Genomic DNA, 15,819 nt, shown 5'->3' with positions numbered 1-15,819 from the left:
TCCAACACATATTCTCACGGCATCAATATAATTAAGCCCCGAAAATCTAATTAATCTACATATTACCAGCCAATCACCCCAACTCACCTAGCCTAATTACACAAAAATAGCTAAACCTTACATTCATGTACACTTATACATGGTTTGTTTGGGGAAGAGATTAGGATTCATCGGCATTTGCACATAGTTGGTTCGTTCGGGGAAGAGATTAATTAGATTCTTCCACATGTGTCCATAGTGGACAAATTATGCATGCGCAGCAAGTCGATTTACAAGCTGAGTTGCACCACTTCCATACAAATCCGGGCTGTGATGTTGATGAATTAGCAAAGGCCCTGGAATTGCACAGCCCTCACCTTCCACTGTTTCTCGATGTCCTCCGCAATCCTCCTGGCATCCATTGACGTGCCAAGTAGACCACTCTTGGTGAATCCCGCGGCATATAAACCATTATGACCTTTCCATCCATCGGGGAATGGTTTGCTGGGGAAGCCATCTTCCTCCGAGAACAAATTCTTCCCCTGAATTTGAATGCAATGAAAGATTATTAGTCAACACACACAAATCTATGATGCATAACGAAAATCTAAGCTCCTGAAAATGTGTTCAATATCTACAGCGGTATACCTTCAACCAGGTTGGTGCAGTACTTCTATAACCTGTCGCTAAGATGATGGCATCAAAGTTCTCAACCATCCCATCAACAAATTCGACTGCATTACGCATTAATCTCTTTATTCCCCGGACCACCTGCACGTTTTCAAAAGGAATATCATCACTACGTAAAGTACCATAAGGATTGAATGCTTCTTTATGGCACAAAGAAAAGTTTTTCTCTGAGAAACAGTAGTGATTCTTTAAACTTGCACTAGCCCTTTTAAGAAAAAGATTAAAAGGTTACAGTGCTGGTTAAGAAAACATGAGATAGTAACTGTAAGTTTCATACATATTATCTCCCAAAAAAGATTAAAAAGAATAGCGTCATGAAGCAATGTTTATCATAACCTAACCCTGCTGTTACCCCAAATTAAAAGTAATTGGATATACCAAAAGCCCACGAATTTTTCAAAAAGTGGAATAGACACCAAAGATTCTGCTTTGTAAAATAAAATTCGGGTATAAATTTCTAAAAATTTGCCGTTTGAATTGCTAAAACCTAGCAATCTATTATATTCGGATGATCACCTTTATTTTTCCAGTTCTAATCTGGGCAAGTGTCCCAACATCCAATACAGGGGTCTTCCCGGTAATGCTTTTGAGTTCCAGGGGACCAATCTTTGGTCGGGGGAGACCTAGTGGTGCCGTATTTCCTAGCATAATCCAAGATATTACAAGTAAAAATCGATCAACTAGCCTGACGGGGAACCACTTGAGCAACTGCATCGCCAGTCCAAACGTTGATCTCCCAAGCATCTCCTGAGGCAAGACGTGCACCTGCAATACATGTAGTAGAAGTCTTTTTAGAAGCTGGAACACCAAAGACTAGACAAGATTAACTTTACTGTACGCCTTCTTCGTGATGCAATACTCCATGCTATGTTATGGTTATTTTCTTTTTTTCCCCTCTTTCTTTTTCCGGTACCCTAGGTCCAAAAAATCAAGGAACATAAAAAAGAAGAAATTGTTTCATAATGGAATCTTCAGCACGGAAAGGTAACTTGCGACTTAGGAGGTCTCCTTTACAGTACAGTAGGGAAAGGAAAGAATATCAACTGTAACGGACTATTCCGACAACATATGGCTAAGTACAACGCATGCAACTAAAATCCATGAAAGTACAAACCCTACTATTTCATTTAGGAGAAAAGAATTCATGTGTGGTACTTGCATTGCTAAATTAATGGTGAAACACATATTTTTACAACTAAAGTGACATTGAAGCAACTTTCTCATGCAAACATGCAAGCACTTACTCTGACTGCAACTCAAAGTAATATTGTAAATTATACCCTTCAACTGGATGGAACTACAACCAAAAAAAACCCGCCTGATTTACTTTCAGATGCGATCTAATATCATCTCTTTTATGCATAAAAAGGTCCAATCTTCTCGAGATTTATGATTGTACGTGGTCCTAATTAATGAAAAGTCGCTCTTCTTTTGGAATCTATTTACATATTGATTGTGCTATTATGTCTAAAATGAATTCTCAGAATCCCATGACAGGAAAAATCTTGCTCCAATCGAGAATTGTCCCCAACATTCTATGACGTTGTTTACTTACTTTTCTTCTTAGAGAATTCCCTTAGAAATATGGACTTTGGGGAGAGAGACAGAGAACAGAAATGAAGAGGTTGACTTACGGAATCCCTGACCACAAGGGATGGGCAAGCATTATGGTTGCAGAGATCCAAACTGACTTCCATGCCTGAGTTCCCGCATCCAACCACCAAAACTGACTTCCCTTGAAAACAATCCCCACGTCTATACGAGCTTGTATGTACAACAGGCCCTAAAAACTTGTCCATCCCTTCAAATTCCGGTACTATCTCTTCTGCATTTTCGCCCGTGGCAACAATTAACCATTGGCATACATATTCAGTCTCCTGATCCCCTTTTAGTCCCACGCCTGTCCTAACCCGCCAAAACCCGCATCCCTCGTCGAATTCTGCACTCACAACCGTGTTGTTATATGCAGGCTCCAAGTCGAAATGTTTGGCGTACGATTCCAGGTAGGAAATGAACTGTTGCTTGGTTGGATAAGTGGGAAAATCCTTTGGAAAGGGGAAAAGAGGCAGCTCGCAGAAGTTCTTGGGAAGGTGGAGTCGGAGTCGGTCGTAAGTCTTATGCTGCCACAGAGAAGCAATGCAATTGGCCCTTTCAAGTATTAAGCTTGGAATCCCTTTTTCTTTAAGACAAGCAGCCGTGGCAAGTCCAGAAGGGCCAGCACCGACTATGACTGGTCCTGGTACCCAGAGTCTTCTTCTCGTTGATCTTGACATCATCTTCGCTTGGAAAAGATCATGAACTCTTTTTCCTTCAACTTCTTTAGTACTGATGACGCAGTCCTCCATTCACAGTGGAAGACCTAGCTAGATAGATTGCTATTCTTACTTCTCTACCTAACTGTGTTTCAAAAGAATATTGAGTTCATGCAAAATAATACAACTCACACACATACACAAAACCATACTACTACTACTACTACTACTAACAATGATGATGATGATGATGATGATGATGATGAAAAATAAATATTCTTGTTGACCCAAAGTAGAACTCTGATTGCTGATTTAGTTAAAAGATTAGGCTAATTAGATTGATATTAGACTTACATAAAACCTTATCTAATAGAGATTTGAGAGAAATTATGGGAATAGATCCTGGATTCTTGGAATGGATTTGGAGAGTCTTATCCAAAATGTGTGGAATGAATGAGCTTGTGATGTTTGCTATGATTCAATGAAATCTTAGGAGAGAGCGGGAGGTACGGGAAACCCCTCAAAAAATAGTAATAATACTCAGAAATGTTACTGAGGAGGGCTGGTTAGCGTGCGAAGCGATTGAGATGAGGACTTAGCAAAGCGGGAAGTTTGATAACGAAATTTTGCGGGGGACAGTTTGAATAAGTCGAGTGCTAGCATTATCCCTTATATATATGCGCAGATGGCAAGTGGGAGAAGACGAAACCTAAAAGTGGGACATCTCTTGAATTATAAGTTGTAACAACGACCATTAACCAACAACCGCTATTCTTCACCATGGCTTTAATGTTGTCCAGGCAACCGCTGAAATGAATTACTTTCGGACGTGAAGAGTCTCAGAGAGTTGTTCTGAAACATTCTCGTAGGTCACAACGACTCTACGAAGGAACAATTTGACTGTGTTAACTCGATGGAGGATGGTGGAGATGAATTGACAGATCAAATTATCAACCATATGACTTTAATAAGAATGTTTTTGCACTTGCCCTGGACGATAGATAACGGCTTGGGATGCTAAAAGTAGTTTTCTATTAGAGATAGAACTGATTGACCACATCAATCAACAACAATGACATTAGTTACTGTCAATACTGTCCCAACGGTTCCAAAACGACCGTCTTAATCTTTTGCCGACTGTTTTATTTCTTTTTTCTCTTGAAAATCCTTTGTTGCTCTTGAATATTAATTTGCTATATGCCTAATATTTCTAGGGCATTCGCACTTACAGCAAGATAAATATACAGATGATATACGTTGATCACTTAGTCTAAACAATTAAAAGATCAAAGGATTAATATTTGGGATAATTTCAGAAACCTTCCCTGAGGTTTCTGACAATTTCACTGAGCTCCCTTAAGGTATGAAAAATTACACATACCTCCCTTGTCATTTAAAATAACAATTTTACCCTTAAATATTTTAATAAAATTTTCTTATTTGGTACGTTTATACTTAGAATGAGTTTTAAAATTCTTTTTCATTCTTTTTCCTTCTTATTCCTTTTTTATAATTTTTCGCCAATAAAACAGTAAAACTACCACTATTGCCTCTAAGTTTCTATTATAACCAAATATCGAATTAGTAATTTTTTTGACGAATTAATTTTATATGTAATCTAATATTTTTGTTGATTTTTGTTTTCTATTTTTTGGTATTAAAATTAATAATAAATAAATAAAATGGCCCAAAAGCACTACTAAATTATGATAATCCCACTACTCCAAAAATTTATAAACTCTAAATGAATTATTTCAACATTTTCTTTTCTATCTTATAAATCTAAATCCATAATAAAATACCATAAAAAACGTCATATCATAGTAATAAAATTATTATTATTATAATTGTTTATCAAATAGTAGATATGGACAGGAAAAAATTTGGCACATTTTTCTTATAATTATACTAAATAATCTTACAATTGTATAGGAAAATAAATTAAAACTCATTCCACAAGGATATTTTTGGGTATTCATTTAAAAAATTGTCCAAATCAATATTATTTTAAGATTTTATTACTAAAACTATCAAATCAAGGGAGGTAAATGTAATTTTTTAAACTTTAGGGGAGTCAGAAATCTCTTAGGAGAGGTTTCTAAAATTATCCCTTAATATTTGTGCACAATTTTGTAATTACAGCAAAAGGACCAAACTGATCCACCTAAACGAGGTTAAAAAGCTTGAATACTCCACAAAAATTTTGAGGAAAAGTTTAGACACTTTTGAAGATGATCATTTGAGGTTGTTGAGACGAAACAAAATTCAACTGCTACTTGATTTGAACATTCAACTTTCAACTCAAATAAGACGAAAAATTAGAGCTCACATCAATGCAATCCTGTTGATTGGTCCAGGTACCATTATAAATGGTCCTGAAATGTCAAACAGAGGGGCAGCTTAAAGCAGTACCATGATGGTAGCGTTCTCATTATCCTACTTATCATAAGAATATCCAGCATGATTCCAATCCCATCAACAAGCCGTCGACAGTTCCGAGCCATCTTATTTGGGGACACTTCTAGATCATCCACCAGTGCTTTTATGACCACCTACACTAGAAGTTCAGAACGGACAGCTTGCATTAGCAGCAGAAATGTAGCAAGTTACATGGATCTTTCTTTTCTTCCTGTTCTCACATGGATGCTTTTTCACCTATACTATAATTGGTTCGCGTTAGCAAGTTTGTGCACATAAATGAATGTACACCAGTTCACAGATTGGTTTACCTTGATTTTAGACATTATGATCTTTATCTAATCAAGTTCATCATGGTTTAAATGTTGAAAATTTATAAGTCTGCCTTTCTGCCTGATGGTTGGGAAAAATTGTTCATAATATCTATCGCATTTTACCAAATGAATTTTTTTTGTCTTTTACTTTCAAAATGTTAAAATTGACGCACTTAAAAATTCAAGTTAGCAAAATTTAGTTACAACCTAAATTTTCAACTACTTTTTACCTTGAAATCACTACATGACTCTCATGCAATCATTTTTTATATACAAAAAGATCAGATTCCACTTTGTTAGTGACAAAAATTAGTATAATTAGGGTCATATCTTACCTTTTTAAGAGCAAAAATAAATATGGATTGGATCATTTAACTAAATACAAATGGGATCTAACCTTTAATCCCCTTAAAAAAATGACCATGTGTGGGTCATACGATAGATTCAGCGTAAAAAGCAGTTGAAAACCTAGGTGAGAACCAAATTTTATCAACTTGATTTTGTAAGAGACGGTAAACTTATCATTTTAATAGTGAAGGATGAAAAAATTTATTTGGTGAAATGTGAGACATGTTTTGAACGATTTTTCCTTACTTGTTACTATATATAGTGCATTTTTTATCATTGCGGTTTTCTTAAGGTATCATTGTAGTTTTTTTTATCAATTTTGAAACTATCAACTGAAGAACTATATATAGCTGACAGAAATTTTTAACTTAATTGAATAAATGATATATAAAGCTAGGAAAAATTGGAAGTTAAAGAAACACTCTTGGTAGATTATTTCATGCAAAACCAAAAGAAGTGTTTGCACTTTGGACCACCATTGTTCACAATTTAACAATACCAAGATGTCACAGTTAGTAATTTTTTTCACTATTTGTGATTGAGATTAATTTTGTACATTGTCGATGTAGAAAAATAGGTTTAGATGAATGTCACATTATTACTATTCAAATTTGTAAAAAATCTTTAGACTGTCAGTGTTTCCAAAATTAATCCTTTATGATTTACCTATGTTATGGAAAAAAATAAAAAAGATTACTAGAAATACTACTGTAATAAAAAATTAATTTGTTTATAAATCGATGTAGAAAGAATCCATCTGGTTTAGGTCTGGATATTTTACTAGAGCTTGAGAACAAAGCTTTAACAACTTTAGACTTCCATTGAGAGCTGAGAGCATTGAGATCCCCCAATTCTCTAACCACCTCCTGGGGATTGGACTACGAAAAAATTGCTTGCTGTGTCGAGTGGAGTGGTAAATGAGAATCCAAGGGCACTATTCCTAGTCATAGATCTAAAATTTATCCTAAAGGCAAAAGTCCACCATGTTTGTTGTTATACAATATCCTATGGTGCGGGAAGGCAGGCCTTAGGAAATGTGTTTTGGAAACCTCCCACACCTCCCCCCCCCCCCCCCAACAAAAAAGAAAAAAAAGAGAGGAGGGCATCAACTCTCATGCCAAAGATAGTTTTCTTTGTCCTCAACTAGGGTGAATATGGAAAAGGAATCCATGACTCCCAAATGCATGATCTTAGTAAAGAGTAAAATACCACACCACCAAATAGAATGGCTGCGATACCAATTATGTGATACTCGCTGCAAATATGATCTGGTGAAATTGGATCTCAGCTATGTAGGGATAAAAGCCACTGAACAACTTGCAAAAGGAAATCCCACGATCATGTCAAGGAAGAAAGATGGCGAAAGAAAAAGCTAAGCCAAACGAAGGGTGAATAGAGATGCTAAAAAGGATCTTAATAATTACAAACGGTTATAAGCATGAAATATATATTGGAAGTGGTCTTTGGTACTAGATAAAAATTGTGGGTTTGAATGCTACTATTGTTGTGGGAGAAAATGCCAGCGATTAATCTGGGTATTATATTCATTTTAGTAGCAAACCCAAAAATTAGTGAATTAGATATACGTAAAACGAATCAGAAGGATAATCAAGATCCTCTGAGTACGTGCTACTTATCGTAAATATTAATTAGATAGTCACATGTGATTCGGATATGATACAAGAGTAGAGCTAGCATTCAATCTTTCACTGCGTCCTTATCAAGATGCAGTAAAAATACAAATGAGAATGTGCTAAAATATACTGGCGGTAGAAAGTTACCTAAAATATACTGGTGGTAGAAAGTTGAAACCACCTCCATGATCATGTGTCCAAAGATTCACAGAATACTACTTGGATTGGATGGCTTCTTCTACTAGCAAACTAGTAAATGAATAGTAATAGTTTACACGATACAATATCGGTGTCAGCAAATGCTGATAGCAACCATCAGAGGTCCAGTGGCATTTATGATCCGCTTGTATCATGAAGGAATTATTATCTTGACGATCAGCAACGAGCAAATGATTAAGCAATTAATTCGCGGTGTGATAGGTACTTCTGGATTTCTTTCCACCACTCACGAGTCACCTAAAATTTGCAGATCCTTATCTTCTAGTCACCAACATTTGCAAGAAAACTAAATCTTAATGCAGGCAATTTCCCATGCGATGTTGACTAGACTTTTATTGATTATGAATCAAGATATTTACAGGCTTAAGGGGTTAGCAAGTAACAATGATATATCCTATGAGGCTTGATATCTAATTTGCATTAGATATATGATTGTATTAAATTTTTAGAGGAGATAATGACGGGAATGATGCCCAAGACTAAGATGGTCGCCTGAAGAAAAAAGGGACCAAGGGGTTAGTTCAGATTTGACTTCTGATGCATAAACCAGGACTAGTTTTACATGGCTAACTTTGGGGTCTGCCGTAAATGTACATTAGTTATGGCTTACATAAGTGGTCATGAAGTACGGAGGCTTTGGACCAGTAATGGCTGGAGGAGGTTGACAGGAACACTGATAGTAGATCTTGTGAGATTTTCCAGTCCTTCAAATTTTAATCTTGATTTTTGAATAAATTCAGAAATTTATCATGACATAATTGATTGGTCCATGAGCAGTTACCATTATAGGTTGGACTTGTGGCTTCATAGAATTCCTTTAATTCAAATGGATAAAAGTCCAAGTGGCAACTGGCAAGCATTCGTGCTCGAGGGAGTGTTGTTTATGTTAGATTTTTTTCCCCCTATAATAACTCCTTTTTGTTTTTCTTTTTTGGGTCATTCAATAACTCTTTTTTACGTTAAACTGAGGCAGCAGGTCCGCTTGTAGCATGAAAATTTTTCTTCTCGAAAGTTTTGAAACAGAAGTTCCTTTTTTTTTTCCCCTTCAGGGACAGAATGTTCGGCTTATTGTTCTGTTGATAAGTATAAAACGAGATAATATAAAGGCTTGCATGCATACTTTTTTTTTTTTTTTAATGTGAAAGAGTGCAACCGTGCATTCTTATGATCGATGGCCGGCCTCGCATGATCAGTTTTGGCCAACAAAAGCGAATTAAAGACATTTCCTTTGTCTACTAATAGTTGGATGATTGAAAAGCCAACTTAGCTATATATAGCAGTACAGCTTCGCCTACGCAAACAAAATTTTATCCTTTTCTCTGGGACTTTTTATTGGGAGACTTAATGTAAATATGTATCCCATAACGTAAGTCTTAGGGATGGTAAGCTCTAAAATCAGCAAAAGAGAGGCACGACTCAACAGATGCAACCGCTAGAATAGCTTAAATTTGTTCTGTTATACACCTGAATATGTCATAACTCTAGGTCATCATCCATATATATATATATATATATACATACACATACACACACATATGTATACATATGCTTGCGTTGGATACATAGTCATATACACTTGAAAAACAACATCTGATATTCTTTGGAAGGTAAAAGAAATCGTAGGGTCTGTTTGGTTGGAAGTAAAATGTTTTCCTTGGGAAAATATTTTCCGTGGAAGTAATTTTCCATGAAAATCATTTCCCTTTCATCATTTTCAGGTGTTTGGTTAGCTTATTGAAAATATTTCTTACTTCATTTTTCTGGTGTTTGTTTAACTTTTGAAATATTTTCACTTTTATCTCTATCTTTACTTTCTACACATTATAACTACATACTTCTTCCCATGCAAAATAAGAAAATTTATCTCATTGTTTAACTTTAAAAAATCTTGGAGAAATGTATATATGAATAAAAAATATCTCCTTAAGCAATAAACAAATTGCTGGCCATTTAGTGTCAAATATCAATCACATGCAATGCTTATTGTGACATATATCTTGCACTCTCACTGCTGAAAGTTTCTCTAGAAAAGAATGTCCCTATTATACATAATTAATTACTAGCATAGGATGAGCAGGATGAGGTTTTTTTTTTATTTTGAATATACTAGGAGGAGGGTTGGGTTGGGTTGGATGGTACGGGGAGGGAGTGTAAGGAAGAGGTCTTGGGTTCGAGTCCTCCTGTTTACACTAAAAAAAAAAAAGAACATACTACAAGATGTTTTCAGTAAGTTTGGAACATACTACAGGCGGGATGCATGCATTTTGGAAAACAACTTCAGTAAGTTTGGAAGGGAAGTTGTTTTCCATAAGATGAGTGAAAATATTTTACATAAGAAAATGTTTTCAATAACTTTTGTGCAACCAAACACGGGAAATTAGGAAAATATTTTCCTGGAAAACATTTTCACCCGAAACAAACGGACCCGTAATCTCCAAAATTTTCCCAATTCTCGTCTTCTTTGAAAGTGAGCAGACACAACCGTCAGGTAGGTAGAAAGTGTTACATACAGCCTATATCGATCGTGTGATGGATGCAACTTTGTCATTTGCACCATACAGCAACTCTGGCCAACCAAAAACAGTTGTATTCTCTAGTTTAAGGACAAGGACTCAGTGCAAATGTATTTTATGTGATATACATGCTCGAGTTTTTGGTGTATAAATACATTATAATCTTATACTGAATATGTATCAAATATTTTATTTATATATACCAATTTTACTCAAAATACAGCAATGTAATATAATTATATATCAAGTAATGCAAAAAAATACAATAACCTGACCGAACAGTACTGAACCCCAACTGCATTGAGCCCTTTCCCCTAGTTTACGATATAAAGCCAGCAAAAATACATCAAAAGAGCTGCATGTCGGCGTAATAATGGATGTTATAACGAAAACCAGGCAATTAAATTAAATGGTGAAATCAAGCTAATTTAATGTGAAGCCTTGCGTTGTAGTTACTCCATACTATGTTACAACGAGGAAATGCAGAAAGCAGGCTCCTCCACTGGTCTATAACGGAAAGAGAGCGAATCGGGACAATCCCTTTTCATAGCCTTTTCTGAGTTGCTTATATCCAATTCTAGCCTTTCGAAGTACTAAATATTCTAGCTAGATTTACGTAAAAAAAAAAAAGGGTAGCTAGATTTACGTAAAAAAAAAAAGGGAAAAAAAAAAGATGCTAGCTTGTTCCTTTTTATTTGTTCCACCAGACGATTCTCGAGCTTTTGCGAAATAGACAGTGAATAAGTTTTGTTAGGCCTACTTCTGCGCTCTGCTTGCAGTATAGTGTCTTGCTCTCTGAATGCAACAAAGGAGGCATAAAACAAGGGGCAAGGAGCAAGGTCCGAGGAGGCATAGAGTTCACAAGTTAGGATGATGCGGACAGAATCATGTTGTTTCTTGAATGCAACAGTAACATGTTTTCAGATTTTGAGTGACCGTTGGCCATAGCTGCTGCAAAATGTAGTTGGTTTTGTGGAAAACATGAAGGACAGTACCGAATTCATGACTTCAGTTTATGCTCTGACAAACTGGGTTGAGTTAATCAGTTTATGCTCTGACAAATTGAGTTAACCAGGAAATTCTTTAATCTCCCACAATAACGACCAAAAAATGGAATTAAAATGGTTTTTTTGGGTATAACAACTTTAACGACAAAATTTATTAGACCATCTTGTTCATACTAATTAAAAATCTGCTCTTCAAACACCCAAAAAGACAGAAAAAAAAATGTGAGTGGTTAAAAAAGTGACAGCTTTTTCTTAGCCTATTTATGATAGCAATTTGTATCATTAATATGTGATTGTTTATGTTCAATTGGAAATCATTAAGTACAAGACATAACTGGACTGCAGCGGATATCTTTGTCTTGCACAATCAGAAAGGCAGATGCAGCATTTCTACTGATCATATCAAATCCTTATGAACAATGACAAAGAGGAAATCTTCGTACCATATTTCATTGTTTATTATACTTTTTTCTTTTCCACAATGAATTAACCAAAAAGTCTAAAACAACGGAATCCCACCCTAGTCGTGTGCTCTACTTTTTCCTTTCTGATCGTATCGAAATGGATGCTGTATGTCATATATCTAGAATAAAAAAGAATTTTACGCAGACAATGTTAAAAAAAAATGAACATGTAAATAAAAGAAAACCAATAGTGATACAATGTAACGCATAGTATGTCCCACGTCAAGCAGAAAAGAAAACTAACAGAACTCAGTGGAGGATGAATATATGTTGGAGGGACGGGTTATGTTCGTTGAAGGAAAAAGCTAAAGAAGCAACATCTGAAAAAGGTGACATTTTTGAGAAGCACTGACATTTATCACAATTTTCTTTTACCAAATTCAACTTTCAAGTTGAAAGCATAGATGCCCTTCAGATGTACTTTGGAAGGTTGGTGCAGAAAAGCTGAGAAGAAAAACTCAATCTACAAGTCCCAAATTAAAGGAGGAGTTTTGGTGGATTCTTTTGAGATGTCCTATATACTTCATATTAATTTACTCTGGCTTGTATTCCGATAATGGTGTATGAGAGAAATTCTTTCTGATCAATGCTTGCAATTTAGGGTTAATCACAATTAATCCCTTTAAAGTATATCTCATTTTTCACTTTACCCCCTAACAATTTTTTTGTCTCACTTTATCTCCCATTGGACAAAATTATCCCTCTATTATTCTAAACTCTTATTTTTCTCTTTTTCCCCTTTTGTGCTCTTTTATTTTCTTTGTCTCTTTCTTCTTTCTTTAATTCTTCCTCATTCTCACAAAAATCTTCATCTTAATGATTGAAATTAAGACGAAGAATTGTAGAGATCTATCTTCTCCTTAAATGATTAAAAAATATTCAAATCACTTTCCTAAAATACAATTTTTTTAGCCTTTCAATTCTTTCAATTTTGGTTTTTCCTCTTTCCTTTCTAGTTTCTCATTTTATTCTCAAGAAAATATCATAAGATGAAATTGTGATGTGATTAGTAATTATCAATTGAAATTTGTGGCATGTGGCATCATACAAAAAATCAAAATTAGTTTTTGATGCCTTTCAAACCTTCACCCAGAAATACAATTACAAACTCAAAATAAAAATTTCTGTTGAGATGGAGTTTTCTATTGGGAAGCATGAAAGAGAGAAGAAAGAGAAAAAGAAATAAAAGAGAGGAAAAGAGGTAAATGAAAAGTTAAAATAATAGAAGGGTAATTTTGTCTTATAGGGGATAAAGTGAGAAATGAGTTATTATACTTAAGGGGATTAATTGTAATTAACCCTACAATATATTATATCAAGGTAATGTCACAGCCTGTTTGAGGGTATTTTGGACATGAAAACGCCGAAAAAAATTTTGTGTGAGTCGCGAAATCTCTTTCAAGTTACAAAACTGTAAAATAAATCGCCAAAACGAACCAGAGCAAAATCCGCTTGCTGAAACCCGCCATCCCCAAAAAATATATATATGGAAAAAGGGTCTGAGCAGCTGAAGATTTCGGCTGGCAGCTTAGCATACGACATGGATTTTGTTGTCCAACTTGAATTGGCCCAATACAGAAAAGCCTTTCTCAAACACGCATAAGAAGTTAGCGTATGTACCAATATAACGTAGGCCCATTCTCCCTTTTTGTATGTGGGGAGGCAGTAGTTGAGAAGTTGGATTCAACAAATGTTATATTCAGGCAAACTCTTGTTGACCTTGGGCATTTTTCTTGGGAATCATCAACTATAACGAGAAACTCTTCATCATCTCGCGAGAGGTATCACTACAAGATCACTTTTTGATAAAAAAAAAAAAACAACTGCTAACGAGAATTTCACGTGCTTTGATTTTCTAGCCTCTTTATAAGCTTGATAGAACGATTGTTTTGGTCGGTCTAGTCTATCTTCTCTGGACATTATTAGGGGTCTTATCAATTGGACCCATTGAAGCAACATGCATGACGCTTTCTTAGAAGTATATTTCTACACACGTATGCTAACTCAATAAAAACATAATCAAAAGAACTTAATTACAATTAAAATTTTAGGATCAAGTACTAGTGTGTTTAACATAATTAAAATAATTTAATTCATGTTTTTGACTTTCTGTTGTTTAAGGTTAATGGGCTCTAATTACAAATCCAACAGCCGAACTTCGACTGGATGCGAGTGTGAAAAATATATAGGTGCTGCCTGTGTGATCTTGTGACAGACGCCTTCTGGTCGGGAAGGGAAAGAGCCCGCAGGGCCGCACAAGCTGCCCTTTCGATTTTTGATTTGGTCCCTTGAAAAGCCATAAAGCAAAAGATGCTTTATTGGACAAGGCCACGGGACCCATGGGGTTTCTCTCCACAAATCATTTAAGCCCGTCCATTATGTGGGGACCACGCGATCCTCGCTCATGAATATCCATCGTTATCAAGGATCAACCCTCCTGACCCACCTCCAATAAAGATGATTTGCTTATTAGCAAGTACTCCCTCAGTATACTTTTTATTTTTGAATGTCCCAAAATAATTGTCATATTAAAAAAATCAAATCATTTTTTAGTCTCTCTTTTCAATATAACTCTTCTTCCTAACCATATACATCTTATCATTCAAGTTTAAATTTTGAATTTGTGGGTTAAATTTGAAAAAAGAATCACAAACATCACAATCAAACCATTATTCTTAAAAAGTTAGATTCGCCGAACATAACTAAATAAATGGAATGGAGGGAGTAGTAGGCATTTTAATATTTAGGACTTTCTGGAATATTTCGCTAGCAGGTATGTAGGAATGTTATCGGAATGTCTAGCCGAGTTTTACCTTGACCTCCCATCCCCCTAATATAGAGTAGGAGTACATGTAATATAGAATGTATCATGTCCGACAAAAAAAAAAAAAAAAAAAGTAATAGGAGCATTAGCCTGCCGGGAAAATGTTTGAAAATTATATATAAGGAATATTCATGAAAAATGCAAAAAATTTTCTACAAAAAATCACAAACCAAACAAGGCTGATTTTGTAATTCGACATTTGCTTTTTGGCTAAGTAATCATTTTTTTTTTTTGGCCTAACACATTAAAAGCTCATCCACTCCTACACCATGACTGGATCACACAGGATTCAAAGGGAACTGAACTGAATCCCTCCAAATTAGAACAATGCCATGGGTTTTTTATTTGCTGCTCAAATCTTCCATCAAAATGAAGTCCGGAGAACTCCTCTTTTTGTGTGATTTTTTTTTTTCAGATTTTAAACTTTCTATTGTTGAGAAGTTTTGCTGCAGAATTAATAAATCGGGTATTAGCTAGCTGCATCTAAGACTTCCAAGTTATTGTTAGATTAATCTCTATCACGTGCAGTTTGTCACTTAAACAATGATAAGTCAAAAAGTTCTTCCCAAGTAAAATGAGCATGGCAGCCGGCAGGTGAGTTTCATTTACATAAGCACTTAGTTCCGACCTTTTCTGGACCCATATAAGATATGCGTCTACGTACGTGCAAATAAATGAAGTGCATATTACTTCATGTGAAAATTTATTTGTTGTGTTTATGATACATATTGTACTTGTTAATTGCTAAGATTTATAGACTCATTATGTCTGTAAGTTTTAATGTCTAAGGATTGAAAGTTCGGAATCAGAATGCTAGAATGATTTTCTTTGTAAATCTAACGTTCTAGTGACAAATTTTTGAGTAGACAAAAAGGTTGGAAAGATCGAATTCAGTATTGTTTGGATAGGGTATTATTTGAAATACTATTTGGAATAATTACTATAACACTTTTTGTGATGTGATGTATGTGAGATAAAAAGGTGGTTGGGAATATAAAAAAGTGGGTTGGAAAATGTGTTTATGATGCAAGCGAAATAATATTTGGGATAAGTTGACTATCCAAACAAACCGAATTGGAACTAGGGATGGATTTACATACCTAGAATCGGTTAAGTAATCAGAATAAACTTAGAATCAATACCACTAAATGAATTTA

At 35.1% G+C, this 15,819-nt stretch overlaps 1 protein-coding gene across 1 annotated transcript; it reads right to left on the bottom strand.

The window, feature by feature from the left end:
* LOC113773495 (indole-3-pyruvate monooxygenase YUCCA2) lies at positions 1-3,014 on the bottom strand. The gene is made up of 4 exons (XM_027318140.1): positions 2,304-3,014; positions 1,186-1,434; positions 628-750; positions 1-521 (listed from the first exon to the last, which is right to left on the bottom strand). Exons 1-4 carry the CDS (start codon positions 3,012-3,014, stop codon positions 324-326), a joined length of 1,281 nt encoding a protein of 426 aa, XP_027173941.1. The 3' UTR covers positions 1-323.
* Positions 3,015-15,819: the final 12,805 nt, after the last annotated feature.

The sequence above is a fragment of the Coffea eugenioides genome, chromosome 6 (genome assembly GCF_003713205.1).
Source record: "Coffea eugenioides isolate CCC68of chromosome 6, Ceug_1.0, whole genome shotgun sequence".
NCBI lineage: Eukaryota > Viridiplantae > Streptophyta > Magnoliopsida > Gentianales > Rubiaceae > Coffea > Coffea eugenioides.
The sequence above is the reverse complement of the archived record's forward strand: the minus strand, read 5'-3'. Positions and strand labels throughout refer to the sequence as shown.

What these genes read in the sequence shown, in the direction of transcription:
- LOC113773495 (XM_027318140.1), bottom strand. Translation starts at nt 3,014, where the DNA reads ATGGAGGACTGCGTCATCAGTACTAAAGAAGTTGAAGGAAAAAGAGTT. An exon ending in TTAGAACTGGAAAAATAAAG is followed by an intron (nt 751 to 1,185) that starts GTGATCATCCGA and finishes GAAAACGTGCAG; the next exon opens with GTGGTCCGGGGAATAAAGAG. An exon ending in CTGCACCAACCTGGTTGAAG is followed by an intron (nt 522 to 627) that starts GTATACCGCTGT and finishes ATTCAAATTCAG; the next exon opens with GGGAAGAATTTGTTCTCGGA.